Source organism: Delphinus delphis, chromosome 19 (genome assembly GCF_949987515.2).
Source record: "Delphinus delphis chromosome 19, mDelDel1.2, whole genome shotgun sequence".
Lineage (NCBI taxonomy): Eukaryota > Metazoa > Chordata > Mammalia > Artiodactyla > Delphinidae > Delphinus > Delphinus delphis.
The window spans coordinates 45,969,949-45,994,709 of NC_082701.1; the positions used below are offsets into that span (position 1 = coordinate 45,969,949).

General features: G+C 44.4%; 1 protein-coding gene across 1 annotated transcript in view; it reads left to right on the forward strand.

Annotated features, from left to right (window-relative positions):
* Positions 1-24,761, forward strand: part of VPS53 (VPS53 subunit of GARP complex) — a 125,528-nt gene that overhangs the window by 34,578 nt on the left and 66,189 nt on the right. The window contains exons 6-11 of the mRNA XM_059998414.1: positions 1,190-1,305; positions 2,987-3,106; positions 13,680-13,758; positions 16,330-16,473; positions 17,301-17,443; positions 21,102-21,243. Of these exons, the coding sequence (XP_059854397.1) occupies positions 1,190-1,305; positions 2,987-3,106; positions 13,680-13,758; positions 16,330-16,473; positions 17,301-17,443; positions 21,102-21,243 (744 nt within the window). The remainder of the gene's footprint in view (positions 1-1,189; positions 1,306-2,986; positions 3,107-13,679; positions 13,759-16,329; positions 16,474-17,300; positions 17,444-21,101; positions 21,244-24,761) is intronic.

Genomic DNA, 24,761 nt, shown 5'->3' on the forward strand with positions numbered 1-24,761 from the left:
CCCCCCAGACTCAGTTATTTGGTAAAAGTGTGGTAGGTTCTTCACCTCTTCCCCAAACCCCCACGATAGAAATAGAGACATTTTGGTGGCCTGAGGGTCACAGAGAGAGCAGGCTTGATGGGCCAAGTCCCCGTGAAAGACGCTTTCTCTGCTAGGATCCAGGTCAGCCTTGCAGCTTTGTAGGTGTGGATCTCAGCTGTACAGGTCGTGACCTTTACTTCATAACTCTACCCAGGATGATCAAACTCTAAAAAATCAGGTCATGTGAATTTAACTCACTACCGGCCTTTTTCACTTTTAATGGGAGACCTATGTTTCCAGTAACTAGGATGTTTGTGCCTGGTATCCAGGGCGCTCCCTTCCCTCCGGGTGTCATAGAACCTGGGGAACCTAATTGCTCTTCAGAAAGTTTCTTGTTCAGCATGGACTCAGGCAGTTTAGTGGAAGAGTCCGCCTGGGTGTTAGTAAAGGTGGAGAATTGTTCCCACCTCACTACTGAATGTACTTTTCTAGTGACTTAAATATACTTATGTTCCCAGCTACAGAGTTTCTTTCTCTTGGACCCGCTGGATCAACACTGTTGGCATTTTACTCCCCTGATGGCCATCTGTCTCCCTGAAGGCTCTGCTCTTAATGATGTCATGTTAAGCTTACTTTGTGGGGGTTACATTTCAGTCTTCTTGAGATTTGAGGAGAAATCTGGAGACCGGATAATAAGCCCTAGATCCACGAATAAAGCCCATCTCAATAGAATTAGCTGAGTCATACTCTGCTATCCATTTTGTATGGAACCTAGTAACCCCGGTGCCAGAAGGCATACTTCCCTGACCTTGTTCAGGAGGAGATCGGCGTCCTTGGCTGCTGGACACCGTGTGCTCCATACTCAGTCACCATGTGGCTCACTCCTCTTTACTTGGGGTGAAGAATAGAGTTCATTTCATTCTCACAACTGAGGATTTTGTAACCCTGGGTAAAGTCTGCTGAAGAAATGCCCAATTAAATGTAAACGGGCTGATTGGAAATTATTTTGAGTATGTATTGGGAGGACACCTGTGTTTTCTCCGAGGGCTAACGCGAGGTATGTTTGTCCCTATTTCGTTTGCATTATTTTCTCCGGAGGCCACTGGCAGACCGGTTGACGTCTGTTTTAACCCTCCTCCTTTTTCTCCTGTGGTTTTTCACTGTTTAGGTGAAGGAAATCACCCGCGACATCAAGCAGTTAGATCACGCCAAACGCCACCTGACCACCTCGATCACGACGCTGAACCACCTGCACATGCTGGCGGGCGGCGTTGATTCCCTCGAGTAAGCACGTCAGCGGTCCCTTTCAGGTCCACGGGAAATAAATGTATCAGAGGAGATGGCACCGTAGGTTTATTTACTTCTCAGCCAGGAGAGTCTCATCATCCTGGCCCACTTCCTGCAAAGCGGTCTCAGATGTTTAGGCACCACTTTGGCTTTGTGCCCTCGGGTGCTCAACGTGTAACAGACACCCGAGACTTTGAGGTGAGGGGCAGGTGAGTCTGAAGGGGCCCAAAAAGCATGTGGAGAATGACTTCAAGAGCACAGGTCATTTCCATGTGGTAGATCTCTACCACGGAGGCTGACGAGGCAGTGTAGGGCTGTAATCACGCCCCCAGCCTGCACGTTGGCAAGTTTTCCTGCTTATGTTGGGCTCAGTTGCACTGTCGTTGAACATGCCTTATGGAAACAGATCCTTGTACCCACTTCTTTCTTTTTTTTTCCACCCACTTGTCCAAAGGCAGAAGCTTTCTGTTTGGCTTGTAGGGGAACTATAGGGAATGGTACATGAGAACATGAGAAACAGTATTAAAAGGAAGAGTTGGTTATTGACCACAATGAAGCAGCCCAAAGGCCTCCTTTCCTAGAAGATTCTGATATTCCTGTTCACTTTTGTGGTCTGTCTCATGAGAATTGCCCCTGTCCCAGCCTCAGTGTAATCTCATGTGTGGATAAAGAAAGAGCACCTCCATAGGAATTTAGACACAGTGTCCAAAGTTGGGGGAAGTAGGGGACAGACTCCTTCCTGGTCTCTCCCAGAGATTGCATGGTCTTCAGTGAACCCTGGCCTGTTCTCCTGCGAGCAGTGATCGGAGAGGACAGCAGGCCCATAGGAGACTGGAAGAGCAGTGTCCTTGTCCCTTTCCCCAGGTGCTCAGTGCTTTCCAACAAACCAGCAGACGAGGCAGTGATAGCAACGTAACTCCTTGGCTTGAAATTGAGCCTGTCTTTTTAAATGCCTTGTAAAGGAAGTCATAAATTATACGTTTAATTAAAAAACCCAATCCTAATGAAAATTTCAAATCTAATCGTTTGTTCCTTCCTTGCTGTGTGTAACTGTTGATTTTATCAGCATCCTTTTATTTAAGCTTCATTAACCTTAGCAGCAGGGAACCTAAACACACCTAAACATACACAGAGTTGCTTAACATTGGCTTAAAGTCTACAGATTTGAGTTAACATGTAAGTGCATATACATGCTCTTTGTTGTGTCCTGAGATATGTTTGGTTTGCTCAAATGCCGTAACCCTCCAATAATAACATCCCGACCCCTGCTGTCTGTCAAAAGCCAGCTGATCCATAATACCCAAATCCCAAATCCCAAATCCACAGTCTTCCCAGATTCCCCTTCCCCCGCCCAGGGAGACTCCATCACTCACACATTCTTTCCTACGTCCCAGAGCACGTAACTTGGACTTCTGTTTAGAGCTCCATTCATCCTACTTGGTACTACTTAGATGTGTCCTGTTGCTCTCCCTTACTAACTCATGTTCCCTTAAGCATTTGGACCTGGTCTTATTTTTTTTTTCTCCCCCAGTGCACAGCACCATATATATTCAGTGCTCAGGAAATGCTTATTAAGTTGAGTTGATGTCTGTTTTAGAGCTGAGAGTAGGTTGGTCCATATCTGTATCTTGTGTCCTTAGTGTTTTTCTGGAGTCCTCAACTTCCTATTTCCTTGCAGAGCCATGACCAGGAGAAGGCAGTATGGAGAAGTTGCTAATCTTCTTCAGGGCGTAATGAATGTTCTGGAGCACTTCCACAAATATATGGGAATTCCACAGATCCGGCAGCTTTCTGAAAGGTAAAATGTCATTGGAGAAAACGATCTTCCCTTTTAAGAGAAGGTGGTGCTGGGAAGTGCGTAAGCACTCAGCCCAGGATGTTCATTGTACAGTCTCCCTGTGGGAAGGAGCCTCAGAGCTCACCTGATCTGACTCTGCCTGTTGCAGACGTCCCTCTATGTCCCCTCACCACCTCCTTACCATGTCTTCTAAAGTGTTAGATAGTTGTGTTAGATAGTTGCTGGCCTGGTGCACTGGAGTGAACCAAGCCCACGTTCGTGAGGGAAGCTGTTCCAGTTGTCTGCTTCCTTGTAACAAACCAACAAAACCCAGGACTTAGTGGCTGATGACAACAGTTATTTCGCTCGTGTAATGTGGCCTGGCCCAGCAGGGACAGCTCATCTCTGCTCCGTGCAGCATCAGCTGGGGTGGCTCCACAGGGGACTGGAGGATCCGTTGGTTTAATCTCATGGTTGGCAGATGGGTGCTTGCTGTCAGCTGCGAGCTCAGCTGGGTTGTCCTCCCTGGGCTCCTTGGGCTTCCTCATGGTGAGGTGGTGCTGGGGCCCATGAATGAGCATGCCAAGAGAACCAGGTCTTAGAAGCCACAGAGAGTCGTTTCTGTAGTCACAAGCCTGTCAGGATTCAAGAGGAAGGGATATAGCCTCCGCCACTCCCAACAGGAGGAGTGTCAAAGCCCCATTGGTATAAAGAGCACGTGGGGGACTTCCCTGGTGGCGCAGTGGTTAAGAATCCTCCTGCCAATGCAGGGGACATGGGTTCGATCCCTGGTCCGGGAAGATCCCACATGCCGCGGAGCAACTAAGCCCGTGCGCCACGACTACTGAGCCTGCGCTCTAGAGCCCGTGAACCACAACTACTGAAACCATGTGCTGCAACTACTGAAGCCCGTGTGCCTAGAGCCCATGCTCCGCAACAAGAGAAGCCACTGCAATGAGAAGCCCGTGCACAGCAACGAAGAGTAGCCTCCGCTCACTGCAACTAGAGAAAGCCTGCAGCAACGAAGACCCAATGCAGCCAAAAATAAATAAATTATTTTTTAAAGTATTATTAAATAATAATAAAAAACGAAGAGCACGTGGGATGAGAGATCACTGTGGTAGTCTTTGCAAATACAGTCTGCCTTTGAACTTCAGATGTGACAAAATGATGACTTAGCCTCTTTAAATTTGTTCTTTCCTTCCTATTCTGTTGAGTTTTAATCCTAGATTCAGAGCCAGTAGAAAGAAAGGCAGATGCTTAAAGAGAAGGAAGATGAGGATCTGAAGGGAGATAGGGGTGGGGAATTTAATGCCTTTTCTGTTAGAAGTAGCAGCAGGGAAAATACTAAGAGACAGTCAAAATTGATGGATCACAACCTTTTTTTTGCAACAAAGAGGAAATGAAGGGGCCGGTACTCAGCAGGAGCCATCATTTTCAACTCTGCTTTCTCATGAGGCCTGATGGCTGCAGGCCTCTTGTTTTCTAAGTTACTTTATTTCTAATTATATAAGTAATACACGTATACATTTTCTTTATTAGAAAAAAGTCAACATACAGATGAAACTTAAGTCCTCTTTAACTATACCTCACACCCCAGTGCTACCCATAGAAGTAGTTACTGTTATCAATTTAATGCTTATCCTCCAGATTTTTTTCTGTGCATTTAAATAAATCTGTAGTTTTAGATTGTGGGTTTATTTTGCTTTGTTTTGTTTTAAATAAATGATCTCATACTGTATGCTTCATTCTGAAACTTTCTCTTTGTTTTTAGCTTAGCAGTGTATTCTAGAGGTTTTTCCACATCAGTGTATACAAACCTATCTCATTCCTTTTAACAGATGCATAGAATTCTGTAGTATAACATACCACAGATTTAAAATTTATTTTATTTATTTATTTTTGGCTGCGTTGGGTCTTCATTGCTGTGCACGGGCTTTTCTCTGGTTGTGGCGAGTGCGGGCTACTCTTGGTTGCAGTGCGCGGGCTTCTCACTGCGGTGGCTTCTCTTGTTGCGGAGCACGGGCTCTAGGCGCGCAGGGTTCAGTAGTTGTGGCACATGGGCTCAGTAGTTGTGGCGCACGGGCTTAGTTGCTCCGTGGCATGTGGGATCTTCCCGGACCAAGGCTTGAACCCGTGTCCCCTGCACTGGCAGGTGGATTCTTAACCACTGCACCACCAGGGAAGTCCCATACCACAGATTATTTAACCATTTTCATATCACTAGACTGTTTGCTTCTAATTGGAAAAATATACTCCCTTTGGCACATCTGCAAGTATTTCTCTAGGATAGATTCTGGGTGATAGGTCACGTGCATTTAAAATTTTAATAACTGCTGCCCCTTTGCCCTCCAAAGAGGCTTTATTTATTTATAGTACCATCTGCATAGCGTGTGAGTACCCATTTCCCCATATCCTCAACAACACTTGGTATTGTCAGTTTTCCTTTTCATTTATCTGATGGATGAAAAATGGTACCTAGTTCCTTTCATTTTCATATCTCTGTTAACTAGTGAGATTAGTTTCTTTTCACTTGATTATAGGCCATTTGCATTTCCTCTGTGGAATGCCAGTTTATATCCATTGTCTGTTTGTCTACTGAGTTAGTTATCTCTTCCTTATTGATTTGTAGGAGTTCTCTATGTATTCTGGATACTAGTCCTTTGTCAGGTCTGGCAGATCTTGCCTGCAAAACTATGTAGGTGTGTCACCTGTTTTCAAGGCAGATCTTTGTCCTTTCGGTTTCTTCAATGGTAATTGGTCTATTCATGTTGCCTACTTATTTTTTTTCCTTTTTAAAAATTGTGTTGAAATATACGTTACATAAAATTTACCATTTTAATAATTTTTTAGTGTACAATTTCGTAGCATTAAGTATCAATAAATTCACAGTATCGTACAACCATTACCACTCTATTTCCGAAACTTTTTTATTACCCCAGACAGAAACTTTGTATGCATTAAATAATAACACTCATTGCCTCCTCTTCCCTGCTTCTGGTAACCTGTGTTCTATTTTCTATCTATGAATTTGCTTATTCTGGTTACCTCCTATACTTGGAATCATACACTATTTGTCCTTTTCTGCCTGGCTTATTTCATTTAGTACATTTTCAGGTTCATTTGTGTCATATCATTTATCAGAATTTCATTCCTTTTTAAGGCTGGATATTTTATTGTGCATATAGACTATATTTTGTTTGTCAATTCATCTGTTGATGGACACTTGGGTTGCTTCCACCTTGTGGCTGTTGTAGTGTAGACTAAGCAAATCTATCGTCTGGTGCCTATTAAAAATCTGAAGTCCATCTCATTCTTATTCCTTTATAAAATAATCTATAAAATAATTAATTTTGTTCTGGAAGCATTTGAGATTTCGGGATGGGAGAATCAGGAATTTTACTAGGACATGGGTCTCTTTTCATTCATGTTGCTCTGTACTTAATTGTATTCTTTTCTTTTTTAATATTGTATCTTAATGAATTAATTTATTTTTTGCTGTGTTGGGTCTTTGTTTCCGCACACGGGCTTTCTCAAGTTGTGGTGAGCGGGGGCTACTCTTCATTGTGGTGCGCGGGCTTCTCACTGTGGGGGCTTCTCTTGTTGCGGAGCATGGGCTCTAGTATGTGGGCTTCAGTAGTTGTGGCATGCCGGCTCAGTAGTTGTGGCACACAGGCTCAGTAGTTGTGGCTCGCGGGCTCTGGAGCACAGGCTCGGTAGTTGTGGTGCATGGGCTTAGTTGCTCCGCGGCATGTGGGAGCTTCACGGACCAGGGATCAAACCCATGTCCCCTGAGTTGGCAGGCGGATTCTTAACCACTGCGCCACCAGGGAAGCCCCCTTAATTGTATTCTTAATCTGAAGTCTCATGAGTTCCTTAAATTCCAAGAAATTGTTCTCCTTTATTTCTTCGAGTAGTTTTTATGCTTTGTTCTCTGTGTTCTCTCTTTGTGGAATCCCTAGTACATGAATATTGGAACTTCTAGGTCTGCTGCCTTGTTTCTTAATTTTTTTAAATACCTTGTATCTTTTTGTTGTGTTAAGCTGAGTTCCTCAACTCAACCCCCCTGTTTTAATTTATTCTTCAATCTTGTCCATCCTGTTATTTCGCCCAGCTGTTGAGTTTTTATTTCAACAATCCAACTTTAATCTTCAGGGTATCTAGTTCATTCTTTTCTCATGGGCATATTAAGTCTCTCAGGGAGTATAAACTATATGCATTTTAAAGTTCTGAGTCGCCTGTTCCATCTCTCTGTCCTCTGATGTCAGGTCTTCAGTTTGCTGAGTACGATGACTCTCTTTCTTGGCGTTTGCACTCTGCCAGTATTTGGTGATTTCTAGCTGATCGCTCAGTCTTGGCTGTGAGATTCTCTGTCATTCTGATCAGAGATGCTCTTTTACTGTCACCTGCTCGTGAGGGGGAGGCGGGATGTGCCGCTCGGCTACGTGTGCCACAGACTGTGCTTCTCAGGTGAGGTGGAGCTGGAGCTGGGGGAACTGCCAGGTGGGATATGCTGGTGGCTTATCTTCTGGGCCCGAGGGCTCCCTGATCTGCCTGGATGTTGTCAGCCCTCTGGTCCCTGCTGGGCTTCTCAGACCCACACCCATTCCTGCTGAACGCTCAAGGCAGGGGTGAGACCTGGGCACTGGCTTCATGGCTCCTCTTGCAGGACCCCAGCGTATCCCTCCAGCGGTTCCCTGGGCCCCCCTCCTGCTCTGGTATCCACTCCCCTCGTGTCCTTCATCTTTGAGAAGCCATTTTAGGCAGGGGTTTCCTTCTTCAATCCTCTCCTACCAGAGTTTCTAGTCTACCACTCCTTTTCTTGCCCAGTGCTGGATTCTTATTAAAATCTTTTCATTGGGCTTCCCTGGTGGTGCAGTGGTTGAGAGTCCGCCTGCTGATGCAGGGGACACGGGTTCGTGCCCCGGTCCGGGAGGATCCCACATGCCGCGGAGTGGCTGGTCCCGTGAGCCATGGCCGCTGAGCCTGCGCGTCCGGAGCCTGTGCTCTGCAACGGGAGAGGCCACAACAGTGAGAGGCCCGCGTACCGCAAAAAAAAAAAAAAAAAATCTTTTCATTATTTCTCAGTTTCTGGGACAGGAAGGGGAGGGGTTGCCCTGCGTGCTCAGGGTGCCATCTTAGAGGTGAAATGCCAAGGAACTGTTAAGGAATGTTGGAACAGAGCTTGGCGGACTACTCGGGAAATCACCACCCTTTCCCTTATCCTTCCTAAACCCTTCACACTCAGAGCTGGCTGATTGCCATGTCACACTGGGGATGTGAGGCAGCCAGGAGAGCAGACAAACGGGGCTTTGTGAGCTGCAGGAAAGAAGGAAGCTTGGATGGAGAAGGCAGACTCACTCTCAGTGGATGTGGGGGAGAGAGGAGAGGCAGCATCACCTCCCCTTACCCTCCTGATAATCCAGAGTTGATCTTTTTTCCCCGTTCACTTATTCTTCTCTTCACTCACTAATAGATACTTACCACACACCTTTGTATCCCAGGCCCTGTGCTGGGGGACTGAGGGCACAAAGATAAGAAACACATACTCTCTGCCCTCAAAGCACTCACCGTTTTTGTGAGAGACACTAATAGAAAATTTCAGTATAGGATGGATATAGTATATGTACAGGCACAGCAGGGAATTGATAGACTGACCCTTCAGGGGTCAAGGATAGGGGTCACAGAAAAATTCAATTTTAATGTGATCTTAAAAGAATGGGTAGGATCTTACCACCAAGACAAGAAGAGAGAGGGGGGAAAAATAGGAGAGAGAGAGAACATCGAGGTACTTGGGGAGACAGTGGAGGGTGAAAGTCTGTCTAGGTAGGCAGGGTCAGATTTTATATGCCTCGCTAAAGAATCCGTTCTTCATCTTGTGGACAATAAAAGATGTTAAGCGGGGAGAGGCATGGTCTCATTTGTATTTTGTAAAACTCTTGTGGGTTATAGGTACAAGAGACTGGAGGTTGGGGCTATGTTCTGGATTAGAAAAGATGAAGACCATACCATGACAGTGACCATGAGGTCAAGGAGTTGTGGGGAAGAGTTGGTTACCCATTGGTTCCGTGAGATGGGCATTGCTGAATGGCAGGAATGTGGCAGAACTGAATTTTAGTTATAAAAAAGCACCATAGGGACAAACGAGAGAATGCACTCTTTTAGGATTCCTTGCCTTTTAACATTTTTTCCAAAGAAGTGGTTTTATAAATTTGAAGGAACTTTGTGATCACTGCTGTAATAACACTCCCCTTAGAAATAGAAAAAGATAACATTCTATCAGTATAGTTTGGTGCTCCAGCCATTCAGTATCATGTAGGGTTGCTGCAAACACAGGAGGATTTACTTTTCTTTTAGTTCATTTCACAACTTCTATTTGCAAAAAAAAAAAAAAAATGTGTTGATTAACAGAGAATATATACTATTAAGTAACACGAAAAATAACGGAAGGGAAGGAATCTCTCGTTTCCAGTGTCTGACTACAGTTCTTTTTCAAGAGGTACTAAAAGTTTGAGGAAAGTCCAGACTTCTTATTTTTAGCATCATTTCTGGTGAATATTCCTCCCGTATGTTTACATAGTGACAGTAGAACCATCTGGAAATGATAGAAATAGCTTGTTTGGGGGGAGGGGAGAAGGCAGGAGAGTTACATCCTGCGCGCTGCTTCAGGTTCTCTAACTTAATAGCTTGCTGTCTGTAAACTGTGGAAGTCATACAAAGATTTGTGTTCTGAAATCTTTGCCTGTACATTTGACATATGAAGTTCATAGGCTTTGATTTGAATATAGCTGTTTCTTCCAACTACCCTTCTGGAAAATGCTTAAACGTTAATGTAGCGTTGAAGGAAAGATTTTTTTTCTTTAATGTCATCTTTACATTTCAGATCCTCTGGCTTAAGAATATCCATGAAAGCAAATGTGTCTAGTAATCAGTCAGTATTTCCTGAGGAAGAATGGAAGATTCTTGCATTCTCTTGAAACCCATGGAACCGTTGAACTGAAACATATTTTTCAGGGCTATTTCTAACCTCTTATACATGACAGGTACTTGGCAGGTTGAGGGGATCACATGGCTTAGTGATCAAAGAAACTAAAGTGGAGAATGAAAAGGGCTGGCTAATCAAGTATACTTCAATAAAATTTGAAAAAAAAAGAAAGAAAAGGCCTGGTTAGCTGTGTGACTGTGACAGAAAGAACTTAAGTTTCAAAAGAAAGTGTAAGGGTTGTACTTGATGATCTCAAAGCATGCCACTGAGTCACTCTAAGGTTCTGGGTTGAGATTCTGTCTGTTTGGAGATGGAGCGTCTGACTAATCTGACTGACTAACCATTGTGTCTGGCACTCCGTATGTTGAGAGGTCAGTTTATTGCGAATCACTGAGGGTATTTTCTTTAGGACTGTCATTCACAAGGTATTGGAAGCATCAGGGTTATTTTATCCATAAATGTCTAAGTGGTTTTCATAGTTTGCGGTCCCTCTGCTGCCACCCCTTATGAAGCACATTTAGGGAATGGCGCCCTTGAACAACCCTTGGTCACAGGGCGTGGAGGATGCTAGGAGGCAGTTGGTTCACCTTCATTTCCGGGCAGCACAGGGAATCTTTCATCTCCTAAGAGTGGTCAACGCTGAGTTGTCACCACCCAACCAGGCCGAGCTTATTTGGATGCCAGGAGGAATTGTTATTTCCTTTCTTCTCTAGTAGTGGTAGATTGATTTTCATAACGATGACTAGGAAGTCTTGGTAGCTGAACTCACATATATGCTCCGCTAACAGAGGCTGTTGCTGCATCTCTTCCCAGTAGGAACTTACTTTTCATCTTTGGAAGAGGAAGGAGTATAAAGGAGTGAGACTGAAGCTGTGTTCTTTTAAGTATGTTGACGTCTTTCTAGGATCCCGCTCAGGCAACTGATTGTAAAGACTGCTCTTCACATCTTACCCTGAAAGTACACGGATCATGGTTTGGGTTTATAGGTACCATCGTTATTGTCAGTAAGGGAAATGGTTTCTCTTTCATCTGGGTCACTGGTAGATACTTCAGGAACTATGCTTGGAAACATATTATTATAATTATAATTATTATTATTCTGCTCCAACATTAGTTAAACATCCGACTTCCAGTCACCTGTAAAGATGGATGCCATTGCCAGCTAGTGCTGTAAGACGGGTGTGGTAGAATAGTCAGGATCGGAGCGGATACTGAAAGGCATCTAGTCCAGGCCTCCATCCCCACCCTCTGACTTCACAACCATTCTTAGTCGTGGCCCACATAGGGGAAATGGCTTAATTAGGATTACACGTAGCTCACCAGTGGCACAGCTAAGTCTAGACTTTCTCAAGAGGTGACCTTGGGAATGGACTGAAGAAGAAGGCAAGGGGGTCTGCAAATCACAGCCTGGTACTTCTGTATTTATCATAGGCTTTGGTTGTCTTTTCAGGCACCCAATCTCTTTTTTTTTTTTTTTTAATGGATTTTATTGAAGTATAGTTGATTTACAATGTTGTGTTAATCTTTGCTGTACAGTAAAGTGATTCAGTTATACATGTATATACATTCTTTTTCATATTCTTTTCCATTATGGTTTATCACAGGATATTGAATATAGTTCTGTGTGCTATACAGTAGGACCTTGTTGTTTATCCAGTCTATATACTGGGTTGACCAAAAAGTTTGTAAGATCTTACGGAAAAATGTGGACGAACTTACCCAATATAATAGTTTGCATCTGCTAATCCCAAACTCCCAATCCATCCCTCCCCCACCCTTCTTCCCCCTTGGCAACCATAAGTCTGTGCTCTATGTCTGTGAGTCTGTTTCTGTTTCATAGATAAGTTCATTTGTGTCATTTTAGATTCCACATATACGTGTTAGCATATGGTTTTTGTCTTTCTCCTTCTCACTTACTTCACTTAGTGTGATCATCTCTAGGTCCATCCATGTTACCTCAGGCAGCCCAATTTCAAATCTGGTTAAGAATATGGAGTTAGGGGATGGTGGGCTGGGTAGGGTGACAGAGGCAGAGCCGAGACCATCTTTACCACTGAAGTGCTCAGGGGCCCTGAGAATAAGACTGTGAGTGTCCCTGGCGGGGCTGGAGCTCCCCCTCCAGGAATGATCCTGTGGCTTAGGAGGGAACCTGTGCTCTCTGTGCGCTGCCAAGGGGAGAGGAGGAACAGAGGGGCCTGAGGCTCTGGAAGCTCCGTCTTGTGACCTGGCACCAGGGCAGTCTGTCTGCCTGGCCCGTTCTGTGGAGTCATAAGACCTTGGAGGCAACGGTTTAACAAAAGCGTGTTCTCTTCTGTCCTGTCAGAGCTCACACTCAAGGAATGTTTCCTGTGGTCCACTGGGCAACTGTAGGTGGCTGGCCCTGATTCTGCCTTGGGGGCTCCTCCGGTGATAGCCTTAACTCTGTCGTTTCTAACCCCCTCGGAAGGTGACTAAAGAGGCTGCAAACCCACCTATAAGAGTGGTTTTAAAAGTTTTGAAGATGGTGGAAAAACCCTGGAAAGTATTTGGAATAAGGCATAATTATAACTATGCCATAGAAAAACCAAACTGTTTTGGGTCCTGACTATCCCCTCATTAAAAAAAAAAAACCTGAGTACGTCGCCAGGCACTGCCTAGTAGCCAAAGAAATTGTGGTTTTGAGCTGTTCGCTATTTCTAGAAACTTCATAACGTTAATTCCAAAGTAACAGGGTGGAGACCAAAAAAGGAAGAACGTTATTTTACGGTGCTTTTAGCAAAGATAAAATATTTGCCGCAGGCACAGGGCCTTCCAGCTCTGAGGATGGCTGGTGGGAGGCATCCAACTCCTGGGGCTGGTGGAGGACAAGCTCCTCACAGGAGGCTGACCCGGAGCTCCTTTCCCCTCCCAGCTGCTCTCCTTCCTCCTCTTTCCTCTCAGCGGACAAGTATTTCTTGAGCTCCTCGCTTCCATACAAACCACCGTGTTCAGGACCGACTTCCCTGTTCTAACTCATGCTCAGGATAAGTCAGTTTTCATCCTCACAGTCTTCTGAGAGAACTTAAATCTTCATTCAGTGGCCTTCACCCTCAATTAGCAGTTCATTTTATCATTTGGATCTTTTTTACTTTAGAAAACATGCTTTTTGTTCTCTTGTTGAAACTTGGGATCCTGCTATTAGTTTGCGGGTTGAAAAAACAGCGACTCTGAAGCAGTGTGGAGCCCTCCTCCCATCCTATACTCCATGGAGCTGGAGAGTAGTTATACCAGTAACCTGAAGTGGATTTATATGTGATTTGGGCGTTATTATATAGCGCTTCCCTGCAGCATAACCACCCCCTAATGACATTTTGTAAAGATTAACATATACTACCTCACAACGGGTGAGAGGTGGCCCAGGAGAACTTTGGGATGTGGAAAACCCATAGTGAGCATGAATCCGATGCCTGCGTCCTGGTCATAAACCTGCTGCTAACTAGTGTGTGACCTCTCTTATCTAGCCACCCCTCCCCCCTTCCTGGATGATCCCTAAAGACTTCAACAGTTCTAACCCCTACGGATCTGTGCATAATTACTTACGGACATTTGGAAATTTATACCAGGCAATGATATGTTCTCTTTTCCCTACAGAGTGAAGGCCGCCCAGACCGAGTTAGGACAGCAAATCCTGGCCGATTTCGAAGAAGCATTTCCTTCCCAGGGTACCAAGGTATTGTTTTGCATTTTCCCTTCAGTCTTTGGATATTATCACCATTTGCGCCTGAGGCACACGCACTGTAGTTACTGTTCATTTACCATTCCAAAAGCGTTTGCCAGCAGCCATAACGTCTGTTGGCTAGAGGTTCAGGGTAATGAGACCATCCTTGATTTTAAATATCCCAAAGCAACAATTGATTCCCCATCTGTGTCCTCCCAGCATCAAAAAGTGAGGATTTGTTTCAGTTTAATTTAATGTGTGTCAAACCCAAGATGTCTGCCTGGTAAATTCCTTCTTTTTCTCATGGCTATAATAATAATAAATTTTTTTTCAAGCCACAGTGTTTTTTAGGATCGTTACATAACTTTTTGGTTTCAGTTTGGTGAAGAGACAACTGGGAGGAACGTCCCCAGGCTTATGTAACTCTTGGAGTGACACAGTTAGGAGGCTGGCTTTTAATGATCCTGTTCTTTGGGATTAATCCCTTTAGCTCTCACTGGTAGCATAGCTGTTTGTGTTGTGTCTGCAAAGCCCACGGTATTTCACTTGTGAGCTATTGGTTACACTTCTCATGTAACAAGCTTTGCCTCACTTGGCCATCACCGTGCTGGGGTAACTGCCGGGGTAACTGCCTTCAGCTCCATCCTGCAAATTATAGCAGACATAATCTTAATGCTTTGCATGTGTTGGGGAGAGAAGAACCCTCAGAAGCTTTTTTCCCCCTCTATTATTTGAGCTATTTCAGGAGAAAGAACTGTGCAGCGCAGAAGTGACCCAAAGCACACGCCGGCAGCACTTGGTGGGTGGAGATGGGGGATATATGTTCATTCACCGAGCCAAGGAACGTTTCCTGGATCTGCTCTATAATTCAATAACTGGAAATATCTTAATCGTTTTTCTTTGCGCCTCATAAAAGAAACTTAGGACGTAGGTGGGGGTAGCAGCCCCAGCTTTGTAGATTACCTTCTACAGGAAACCTGCCTCTGATTTTAATGTCATAAATTCTGGCTGACTTCTAGCAATCAGGTATTTTATGTGTAAAGCACGTTCCTTTGTGGACTTCATCTTCCTTATTCATTTGCTGTAAGTGTGGAGAGTGGATATTGGAAAGCTGTCCTGTAAAAAGGGGTTGTACAGTATTCACAATACAAACACTAGCCTCTTCTTAGTCCAGGGCCTGCTACACTATACTCTGCTGTTCACCCTGGTTTTAAGAAGTTTCAGAAAAATGTGGATGAAACCCAGCTTTATCATTTAGAAAAAAATAATGTTGACCTACATTATATCTTTTTCTCAGACTCCACGAGGCAGATGAGGTGAAAAATGGTTTTCTTTAACAACTTGCTTCCCTTTTCTCTGTCTGGGCGACTTTTTTTTAACAGTTTTCTTTTTTCCTTCTGAATGACTGTTGACTTCTCTTAAAGGCCTTGTGTTACTATTACTATTTCACAAAATGGAAATAAAGATTTTTTTTTTAATTACCCAAAGGTTACCTATTAGGTCCTTTTTAAATGAAAAAATCTGAACCCATGAGCCCATAGGTTTTGGCTTTCGTGACTCCTCTGTCAGATCAAACATTTTCATCTAGAAGCCAGAGCTGAGCAGTCAGGGTGCTCAGTGAATGACAGAACAGAACAGCCACTCAGCACGGAGCAAGTCAGAATTTGAACAATTTAGCTCTCGGGCAGCTTAGGTAACACTTAGGAAACTCTTGAACTTCAGTTGAGGTGGATAAATTGGACAGAATTGACAAAAAAAGAAGTCATAAAGATTTGGAAGACCCTTAATCATCACCTAGTTAAAGTCCATTATTTTTTCTCACTTCTATTTCAGATGAGTGTCAATAATTGTGCCAAAGCTATGTGGCTATTTAGCCAAGCCAAGAGCAGATGCCAGGTGTTCTTTTCGCTATAGCCCACTCAGCCAGCCATGTTCATTCAGTGAGTTACTATAAAGAAAGGGTCAGCGAGGCTGAGTTGCCTTCAGTAATACAAAGGCCTTCCCACCATGATGTATCAATACAGCCCCTTGATAGTTACTTCTACTGTTTTTTCTCAGGTCAAGGGGCCAGTATCATAATGTTTTACCTTTGGCTACCTGTCTGCATGGTTGACTATCAGTGGGACAAGGCTGGTGGTTTAGAACCGGGATTTAGGTTTTAAATGCCAGCACACTGTTTGGCACAAATATAGCACCTTAGGAACTGGAATCCAAGGTTAGAATCAGGGGAAATTGGCATGTGTGGAGTGAGACTGGTATCATTCTGATTCTTAAGGCTCTTCAGCAAGGCGACTGCAGTTCAGATCGCAGAAGTTTCTACCATCATTGCTGGCCCTGTTTCTAAAATGTCTCATTGCTGATTCATGGAGTAGCTTTTATACTGGCTACTGCAGACTAGCTTAATGATTCTTTCATCAAGGAACAAGTAACTAAAATATCCATCCACAGCACAAGAATGAGTGTCAGGGGAGTGGAAATAATAATAACATCATGAGTAGAACAAGAAGCCGCAGCTGTCAGAGGCCATAAGATTTAAAGGTCATTTCTGGCTTTTGAACTGGTGTGTGTTGTTTGTTTTTCCAGAGGCCAGGAGGACCCAGCAATGTCCTACGAGATGCTTGTCTGGTTGCTAATATTTTGGACCCCAGAATCAAGCAGGAAATCATCAAAAAGTTTATTAAACAGCATCTGTCAGAGTATCTAGTACTTTTTCAAGAAAACCAAGATGTAAGTATTGACCAAAGGAGATCAGATGTTACATTTGAATTTATTAGTTTATTTTAAAATTTATTTTATTTTTGGCTGCATTGGGTCTTTGTTGTTGCACATGGGCTTTCTCTAGTTGCGGCTATTGGGGGCTACGCTTCGTTGCAGTGCGCAGGCTTCTCACTGCGGTGGCTTCTCTTGTTGCGGAGCACAGGCTCTAGGCGCTCGGGCTTCAGTAGTTCTGGCTTGCAGGCTCAGTAGTTGTGGCACGCAGGCTCTAAAGTGCAGGCTTAGTAGTTGTGGTGCACGGGCTTAGTTGCTCCGCGGCATGTGGGATCTTCCTGGACCAGGGATCGAACCCGTGTCCCCTGCATTGTCAGGGAGATTCTTAACCACTGCGCCACCAGGCAAGCCCTATTACGTTTGAATTTTATTGAAAATTGATTGCTCTCAAGTCTGTGATTTATATTTTATTAGTGTTACTGTCTTAAAATGTTGATTTTTGGACCATGAATCCTAGGGGCTGACTGTACAGTTCAGCAATTCTTAACCATTTTGGGGTCACTGACCCTTTGGAGAAATTAATGAGAGCTACAGATCTTCTCCCCAAAAATGCACCTATGCATAAAACTTTGCACACAGTTTCAGGAAGTTTGTAGAACCCTGAAGCCCAATCATAGACCCCAGGTTAAGAACCTCTAGATCAAGTAAAAAAAAGTAGCCTAGACTCTGAAACTGTGAGAAATTGGTTTTGTTTTTGTTGGTTCTTCTATGTTTTTGCTTATTTCCTTGAACTGTCAATACTACTTCTAAGCAGTGGGGTGGATTTTGTTCCCTGCCTCCCCAAGGTTGCCTGGCTGGACAAAATTGACCGGCGCTATGCCTGGATCAAGCGCCAGCTTGTGGACTACGAGGAGAAATACGGCCGGATGTTCCCGCGAGAGTGGTACATGGCGGAGAGGATTGCGGTAGAATTTTGCCACGTCACAAGGTAGATGCCAACTCTCTACTGGTTTTGGTGTTGATTGGAATCAGTTGAAACCAGTTGATTGCAACCAGTCCCCCAGGCTCTACAGGCTCCGTGTTGTCTTGTGGATTTGGTGCTACTCCCACCTTTTTTGGTTTGTTTGTTTGAAAGTCATCATTTTAATGAGAATGTCTTCACCTGTGCTGGACTCCCCTCAGAGAACTCCTTTCCTTTTGAAAGTCAGATTTTATATACCCAAAACCAAGTCCCAAACTCCAGCTGTAGCTATATCCCACCTTCTCCAACTTTAGAGTTCCAGCCCTAGAGGAGAGAGCATTATGTGAAGGCAAGGTAAACACTTGATAAGGAGACATGGAAAAGGTTACATGAGAAGCCCTGGGCCAGTAGATTGTAGCCAGAGCACTTGTATTTGTGTTTGTTTTGCCTTAAGAGTAAAATATACCCAACACAGAAGCTATGTCTGCTCTTATCTTTGCTCTAGGACTTTCCTGTAGCCTCGCCCTTGCCTTGAACAGCCTGCCTTCTTAATCAACTAAAAGTTCATCAACCAGATTTCCCTGTAGTGGTTCAATGCCCCACATTTTCCCACGTGTCTGTATCACCTATATCAATGTGCAGTGAGAATACATCCATCATTGTTCTGCTTTTCTTTTTTTTTTTAATAAATTTATTTGTTTATCTATTTATTTATGGCTGCATTGGGTCTTCGTTGCTACATGCGGGCTTTCTTTGGTTGGGTCGAGCGGGGACTACTGTTCATTGCAGTGCATAGGCTTCTCATTGCGGTGTCTTCTCTTGTTGCGGAGCACGGGCTCTAGGCACATGGGCTTCAGTAGTTGTGGCATGCAGGCTCTAGAGCTCAGGCTCAGTAGTTGTGGTGCGTGGGCTTAGTTGCTCTGCAGCATGTGGGATCTTCCCGGACCAGGGCTCAAACCCTGTGTCCCCTGCACTGACAGGTGGATTCTTAACCACTGTGCCACCAGGGAAGCCCTGTTCTGCTTTTCTACTTGCTGGGTAGGTGGTTCCAGAGGGACAGGGGCAATATCTACTTCAGTGACATAGTAGACACTCAGGAAATAGTTGTTGAGAACATTTCCCACCCCTAATACAGTGTTTATAGTCTTTGGATAGTTAATATTATTGGCATCTGAGTGTTCTAAGCATTTTAAAGACCTTCTCTCATTCATCCTGACTTCACTTTCAATGAGTGTAGCCCAGGGCCAGATAGTCTCTCTTTTTTTAAAAAAAATTTATTTGTTTGTTTGTTTGTTTATTTTTGGTTGCATTGGGTCATTTTTGTTGCCCATGGGCTTTCTCTAGTTTTGGCGAGCAAGGGCTGCTCTTCGTTGCGGTGCGTGGCCTTCTCATTGCCGTGGCTTCTCTTGTTGTGGAGCACGGGCTCTAGGCACACGGGCTTCAGTAGTTGTGGCACATGGGCTCATTGGTTGTGGCTCGTGCGCACTAGAGTGCAGGCTCAGTAGTTGTGGCGCATGGGCTTAGTTGCTCTGTGGCATGTGGGATCTTCCCAGATCAGAGCTCGAACCCGTGTCCCCTGCATTGGCAGGTGGATTCTTAACCACTGCGTCACCAGCTAAGTCCCAGATAATCTCTTTATAGCAAAGAATTAAAGCCCAAGAAGTGTAGATCAACGTATCCATTGACAAAGCTAGAGTCAAAAGTTTTTATTCTTTCCTTGCAGCTTTACCACAACAGTGGTGGGAACGGGCTTTTATTGGTTATGTAGTCCCTTCTAATAGTGCACAGTTACATTAACTCCAAGTTACTTAATTTATTTTTTTATTTTTCATAAATTTATTTATTTTATTTTTGGCCATGTTGGGTCTTCATTGCTGCGTGTGGGCTTTCTCTAGTTGCGGCGAGCAGGGGCTATTCTTTGTTGTGGTGCGCGGGCTTCTCATTGCAGTGGCTTCTCTTGTTGCAGAGCATGGGCTCTAGAGCGCAGGCTCGGTAGTTGTGGCGCACGGGCTTAGTTGCTCCGCAGCATGTGGGATCTTCCCGGACCAGGGCTCCAGCCCATGTCCCCTGCATTGGCAGGCGGATTCTTAACCACTGCGCCACCAGGGAAGCCCCAAGTTAATTTATTTTTAAAAAATATTTATTTAGGGTGCGTCAAGTCTTAGTTGCCGCATGTGGCATGTGGACTTCTTAGTTGTGACATGCATGCGGGATCTAGTTCCGTGACCAGGGATCGAACCCGGGCTCCCTGCGTTGGGAGCGCTGAGTCTTACCTACTGGACCATCAGGGAAGTCCCAACTCCAAGTTGATTTTTTAAAAAGTCCCATATCTAAGCATAACTGAACCACCTTAGAGTAATTCATGGTAGTCATCTCTCTTAAAATCATAGGTACAGTCAAGTTGTATGCTTTCAGGGCACATTGTGGGGGGGTGGGGATTTCTTAAGGGATATTGGCTGTTGTTTTTTTTTTTTAATAGGCTCTATTTTTTTAGAGTAGATTTAGGTTCACAGCGACATTGAGAGGAAGATACAGAGATTTCCCATATACCCCCTGCTGCCCCATCCCTCCAGATAGCCTCCCCCATTATCAACATCCCCGACCAGAGTGTACCCTGTGTTACAATCACTGAACCTACACTGACACATCATTACCAAGCAGAGTCTGTAGTTTACATTAGGGTTCACCCTTGGTGCTGTACATTCCTTCTGGTGGTGGTTTTCAGAAACACATTTGCCACTGGATTTAGATAACCTTTTTGTACTGATTCAAGGTTGATTGTGGTTATGACTTTCTAAGTCCTGATTAGCAAAGAAAGAGTGAATTCCTTGAGAAATTGATAAATAATTCGCTTTAGCCTCCAGTTCAGTGACTTGCAAAATTCATTTTCTGTGAAAAATGAAGTCCGCAGGAGACTGGGAGTACCCAAAAGCCAACACATCTGCTGCTATTGCGTCAGCTAATGGCAGTGTTGCTGCCAAGCTTTCATTATTCGAATTTTGGCTAAAATCCTACAGATACATAATTGTTAAATAAATTCAGAGACTCTTTATTTGGTTTTTGTCACTTATTTATGAGGAAAGATGACCCATAGCTCAGTACTTACTAAGAACTCTTGTGTTACTGCTCCCTTACCACTTAACATTCCGAGACGGGACACTTGAGTGTCACGTAAGCTTCACAGGCAGGAACCACCCAGACATGTACATGTCACTTTTCACATGGGGATTCCCGTCTCTCACGTCTCTTTCCAGGGCTCCTGCTGTATGGTGGAAGAGGTGATTATTGAGCTCTCTGGAAAAGGGAGGGCTTTGTAATTCAGTACTTAATGACTCGTGAAATTATATAGAATATATGCATTTTTATAAAATACTGAGTAAATGCTTCGTATATATTATTAACAAATTATTGAAAAGTTTAAAGATAAAAATTGTAGTACCCATGTAAACAAATTGATGTCCGTAATCCTTGAGGTTTTTTTTTGACTAATGGATAATTTCATCTTAAAATTGTTACTTAGGATATGTATTTCTATTCCCTGGGCATTAAACTTAGTTAGTGATAGATGTCAGGTTTTGAAATGACCACATACTTTTTTTTTTATAATATACGCTAAAGCCACTTACTTTGTCTTATCTTGAATGATCAGTTTGTTTGACAACATTCCTATATCTTTAATTTGAAGGACAGAACTGGCCAAGATCATGCGTACCAGAGCTAAGGAAATTGAAGTGAAATTGCTTCTCTTTGCTATTCAGAGAACGACTAACTTTGAGGGGTTTCTTGCAAAACGCTTCTCCGGGTGTACCCTGACAGATGGAACTCTGGTAAGACGGTCCTAAGGGAGACTGGACCAGGAAATCAGTGGCCTGGGTGGGTGGGCTTCACTTCAGTCTTTCACACTGTGGTGGTTCCATCCATTGGCTCAAGTGCTTAATCCCCCATCCCAGGGATTTTGCTGAATTTGTGCAAATAGTCATACAGGATACTCTGTATGGATTTATTGTTTGTCTATTATGCAGTACTTCATGTTTCTAGAATGTCCTGTCATCATTTTGTCTAAGGATAGGCCCCATTTTAAAGACTAGTAATTCTGTGAGTCACAGAGGCCTCACTTATTCAGTCACAAATACCTTATTACATTATCAACTCTTGAGTTTTATTACAATTAGGATATGTTTAGAGGAAATGTACCAAGAAAGAGGTGAACTGCAGCCTTAGAAGCAGAAAACGTTGGCGATTTCTACAATGTTCATCACTGAAGAATAGTTAAATAAAATATGGTAAATTCATGCTGTGGAATAGGTATAGCAGTTTGAAAGTGGTAGAATGGGGGATAGATCTAGATGTGCTGTCATAGAAAGAAAACCTCTCACATATATTAGGTGCAAAATGTAAGCTGCAGCCCAGTATATATGGTATAATTCCATTTGTGTGAGAAGCATGTTTATATATGTGAATAGCTAAGAAAAAGGTCTGGAAATGGTAACAGTGGATGGATGTCTCTGGGGAAAGGAAATTGGAGTGAGACTAGGTAGAGAAGCAAAGAATTTTTTTTTTTTCATTTTATTCTGGTAATTCGTTTGAATTTTTCTTATAAAAATGCATTTACATACTTTTTAAACTTTGCTTTTACATAGTCTAACAACGTTATTTTTCAATTTTTTTTAAATGAGGGAGATGGCCCAAACAGTGACTTCCAAACTTTCTCCCCCTCCCCCTCTCCCTCCCCTCCCTCTCCCCTCTCCCTCCCCGTCCTCCTCTTCCTCATTCCTTTTTTTTAAACATAAATGTATTTATTTGTTTGTTTATGGCTGTGTTGGGTCCTTGTTTCTGTGCGAGGGCTTTCTCTAGTCGCGGCGAGCGGGGGCCACTCTTCATCGCGGTACGCGGGCCTCTCACTGTCACGGCCTCTCTTGTTGCGGAGCACAGGCTCCAGACGCGCAGGCTCAGTAGTTGTGGCGCATGGACTTAGTTGCTTCGTGGCATATGGGAGCCTCGCAGACCAGGGCTCGAACCCGTGTCCCCTGCATTGGCAGGCAGATTCTCAACCACTGCGCCACCAGGGAAGCCCTCATTCCTTTTTTAATTGAAGTATAGTTGATTTACAGTGTTGTGTTAGCTTCAGGTGTACAGCAAAGTGATTCATTTATACATATATGTATTCTTTTTCAGAGTCTTTTCCATTATAGCTTATTACAAGATACTGAATATCGTTTTCTGTGCTATACAGTAGGTCCTTGTTGTTTATTTTATATATAGTAGTGTGTATCTGTTAATCCCGTATTCCTAATGTATCCCTCTCCCTCTCTTTCGCCTTTAGTAACCATAAGTTTATTTTCAATGTCTGTGAGTCTAAACTCTTTCTTCTAACAAACTGTAATGTGGGATCCACACAGAATAAGAGCTCACGGTTTGGGAACCTCCACTGTATCTCACACTGTGCCAGGTGCGTTTGCCTGCAGTCCATCACTTTGCTTCATCAACTGTAGGAAATACGCATTTGAAACTTACCCGGCACATATAGAAAACTCTGAGCTATTGTGCTTGAAGCAGGGGCAAGGCGGATATTGGGCCTAGAGCGCCTTTCTGTTGCTCACCTGTCACCTCTACTTTCTCTGGCCCCCACCCTGCCAGTCATAAAATCCTGGGACCTCACTGGAATCCCCTCTTTGCCTCCCCCCAAGACCTGCCCCAGAGTAGGCACGTAGGGAGCTGGTCCCTCAGGGCAGCGGGCTGAAGCGTGGTGATGGCAGCGCTTAGTTTTAAGGCAAGACCATAAAACCCTGTCCACTCAGGGCCACGCGTGACCTCATTAAAATAGAATGTGGGGAACCACAAAGCACTCTTTCCATACTTAACAAATAAAACTATATACATATACAGATATATGGACGCTCCTCTGCTTGTTAACTCATGTTCAAAATGGATTTCTTCTTATTAACAAGGAAAAGAAAAATAGTGCATGAGACAAGTGAAAGTGCCCTTACAGAAAATGCAAATCCCCAAAGGCAGCAGGTCCCACAGATGCTGTGGAAAGAAGCTTGTGTCTCTCCTGAGAAGTATTGGGTTGACTGCAGCACCCACCTGATGTCCTCACGCTGGGGCTGCTCTCCTCCCTGCCCGAGCTGTGCTTTTGGCCTGGCTTCCAGCAGAGACTCGTGTGGCTCTGGTTCAGCCCTCCAGGGATCTGCCTGGGGACCAGGCGGTTTGAGCGTTGAGCACAGGCCCCAGCTGGGTGTGCCGCCTGCGTCACACGGCTCCCCGCCGGGCAGGGTGGGTAGTGCACGGGGTTGGGCTCCGGGAGCCAGTAGTCCGGCTCACTGTTCAGGAAATGTGTCCCGTGAAGAGTGCTTGAATCACAGCACTCCTGAACACCTGTTTTGAGCCATTCCTCCCTTCCTTTGGCTGGGCCCTTCTTCCTAGTGATTTTGGTTTTACATTTCGGGAGCCCTAATGTCACAGGGGAATGAATGGCCGGCCCTGTGGTACCTGATGACCAGGAGACCTTGTAAACTCGGGGCTGTCCTGGGACACGTCAGGTCTCACCTGTGCTAGGAAATGCCCCAAAGGTCAAAAGAGCTAGAGTAATGTGGGCTGGGAAGGCCCCCTCTACACCAGGTGAGGCTACTGTGCAGGGTAACCACGTAGAGACCATGAAAAACAGGCAGGAGCGGAATGTAAGTTTGCAAAGACAGCACTTTTTCTGTGGAAAACTGGTATAGGAATGTCAAAGCAGCAGTTGGTCAGCTGTTAACCAACTTCTGTCTGAGGGAGGAGACGGCTGGAGGCACCTGTTCTTTGGGGCAGCCCAGCCCCTCCACTCTCACCCGCTGCCAGGGCCACGCTCCTGGGCTGCAGCCTTCCATCTCCTGGGGGTGCTGCGCTCTGCGGTGCCGCTCATGGTCACTAGGAGCCCCTGAACCTTTCCCACCAATCCCTTCCTTTCTGGACTTCTGGTTTTGAAATTTTCTGGCATAATTGATTTACAGAGATGTCCTCCAGTTGCTCAGCTGTTGCTTGCCTCTCCTATAAAGTTTGCAGAGAGTTTCAGGTTACAGATCCTTGGCCAGGAAATCCTGCTGAGCCAGGAGCTTTTCATTCATCCCTCCAGTTGGTCAGCTGTCTTCTGCACAGACTTCTCCAAGTCACTCAACGTCTTTAAGTCAGCTCTTCCCTCAGACTGTTCTTCGTCACTGTTATCGTGACCCGGTGATCATTCTGCATTTTCCAAGTCCTGACCATGGCTGCTCCATAGCCTGTGAGGATTTTCCCTTAAAGATTAGTTTCTAGAAAGGCAACAGAACTCCTCTGGCCTCTTCCACAAGGCAGGCCAGGTCTTAGA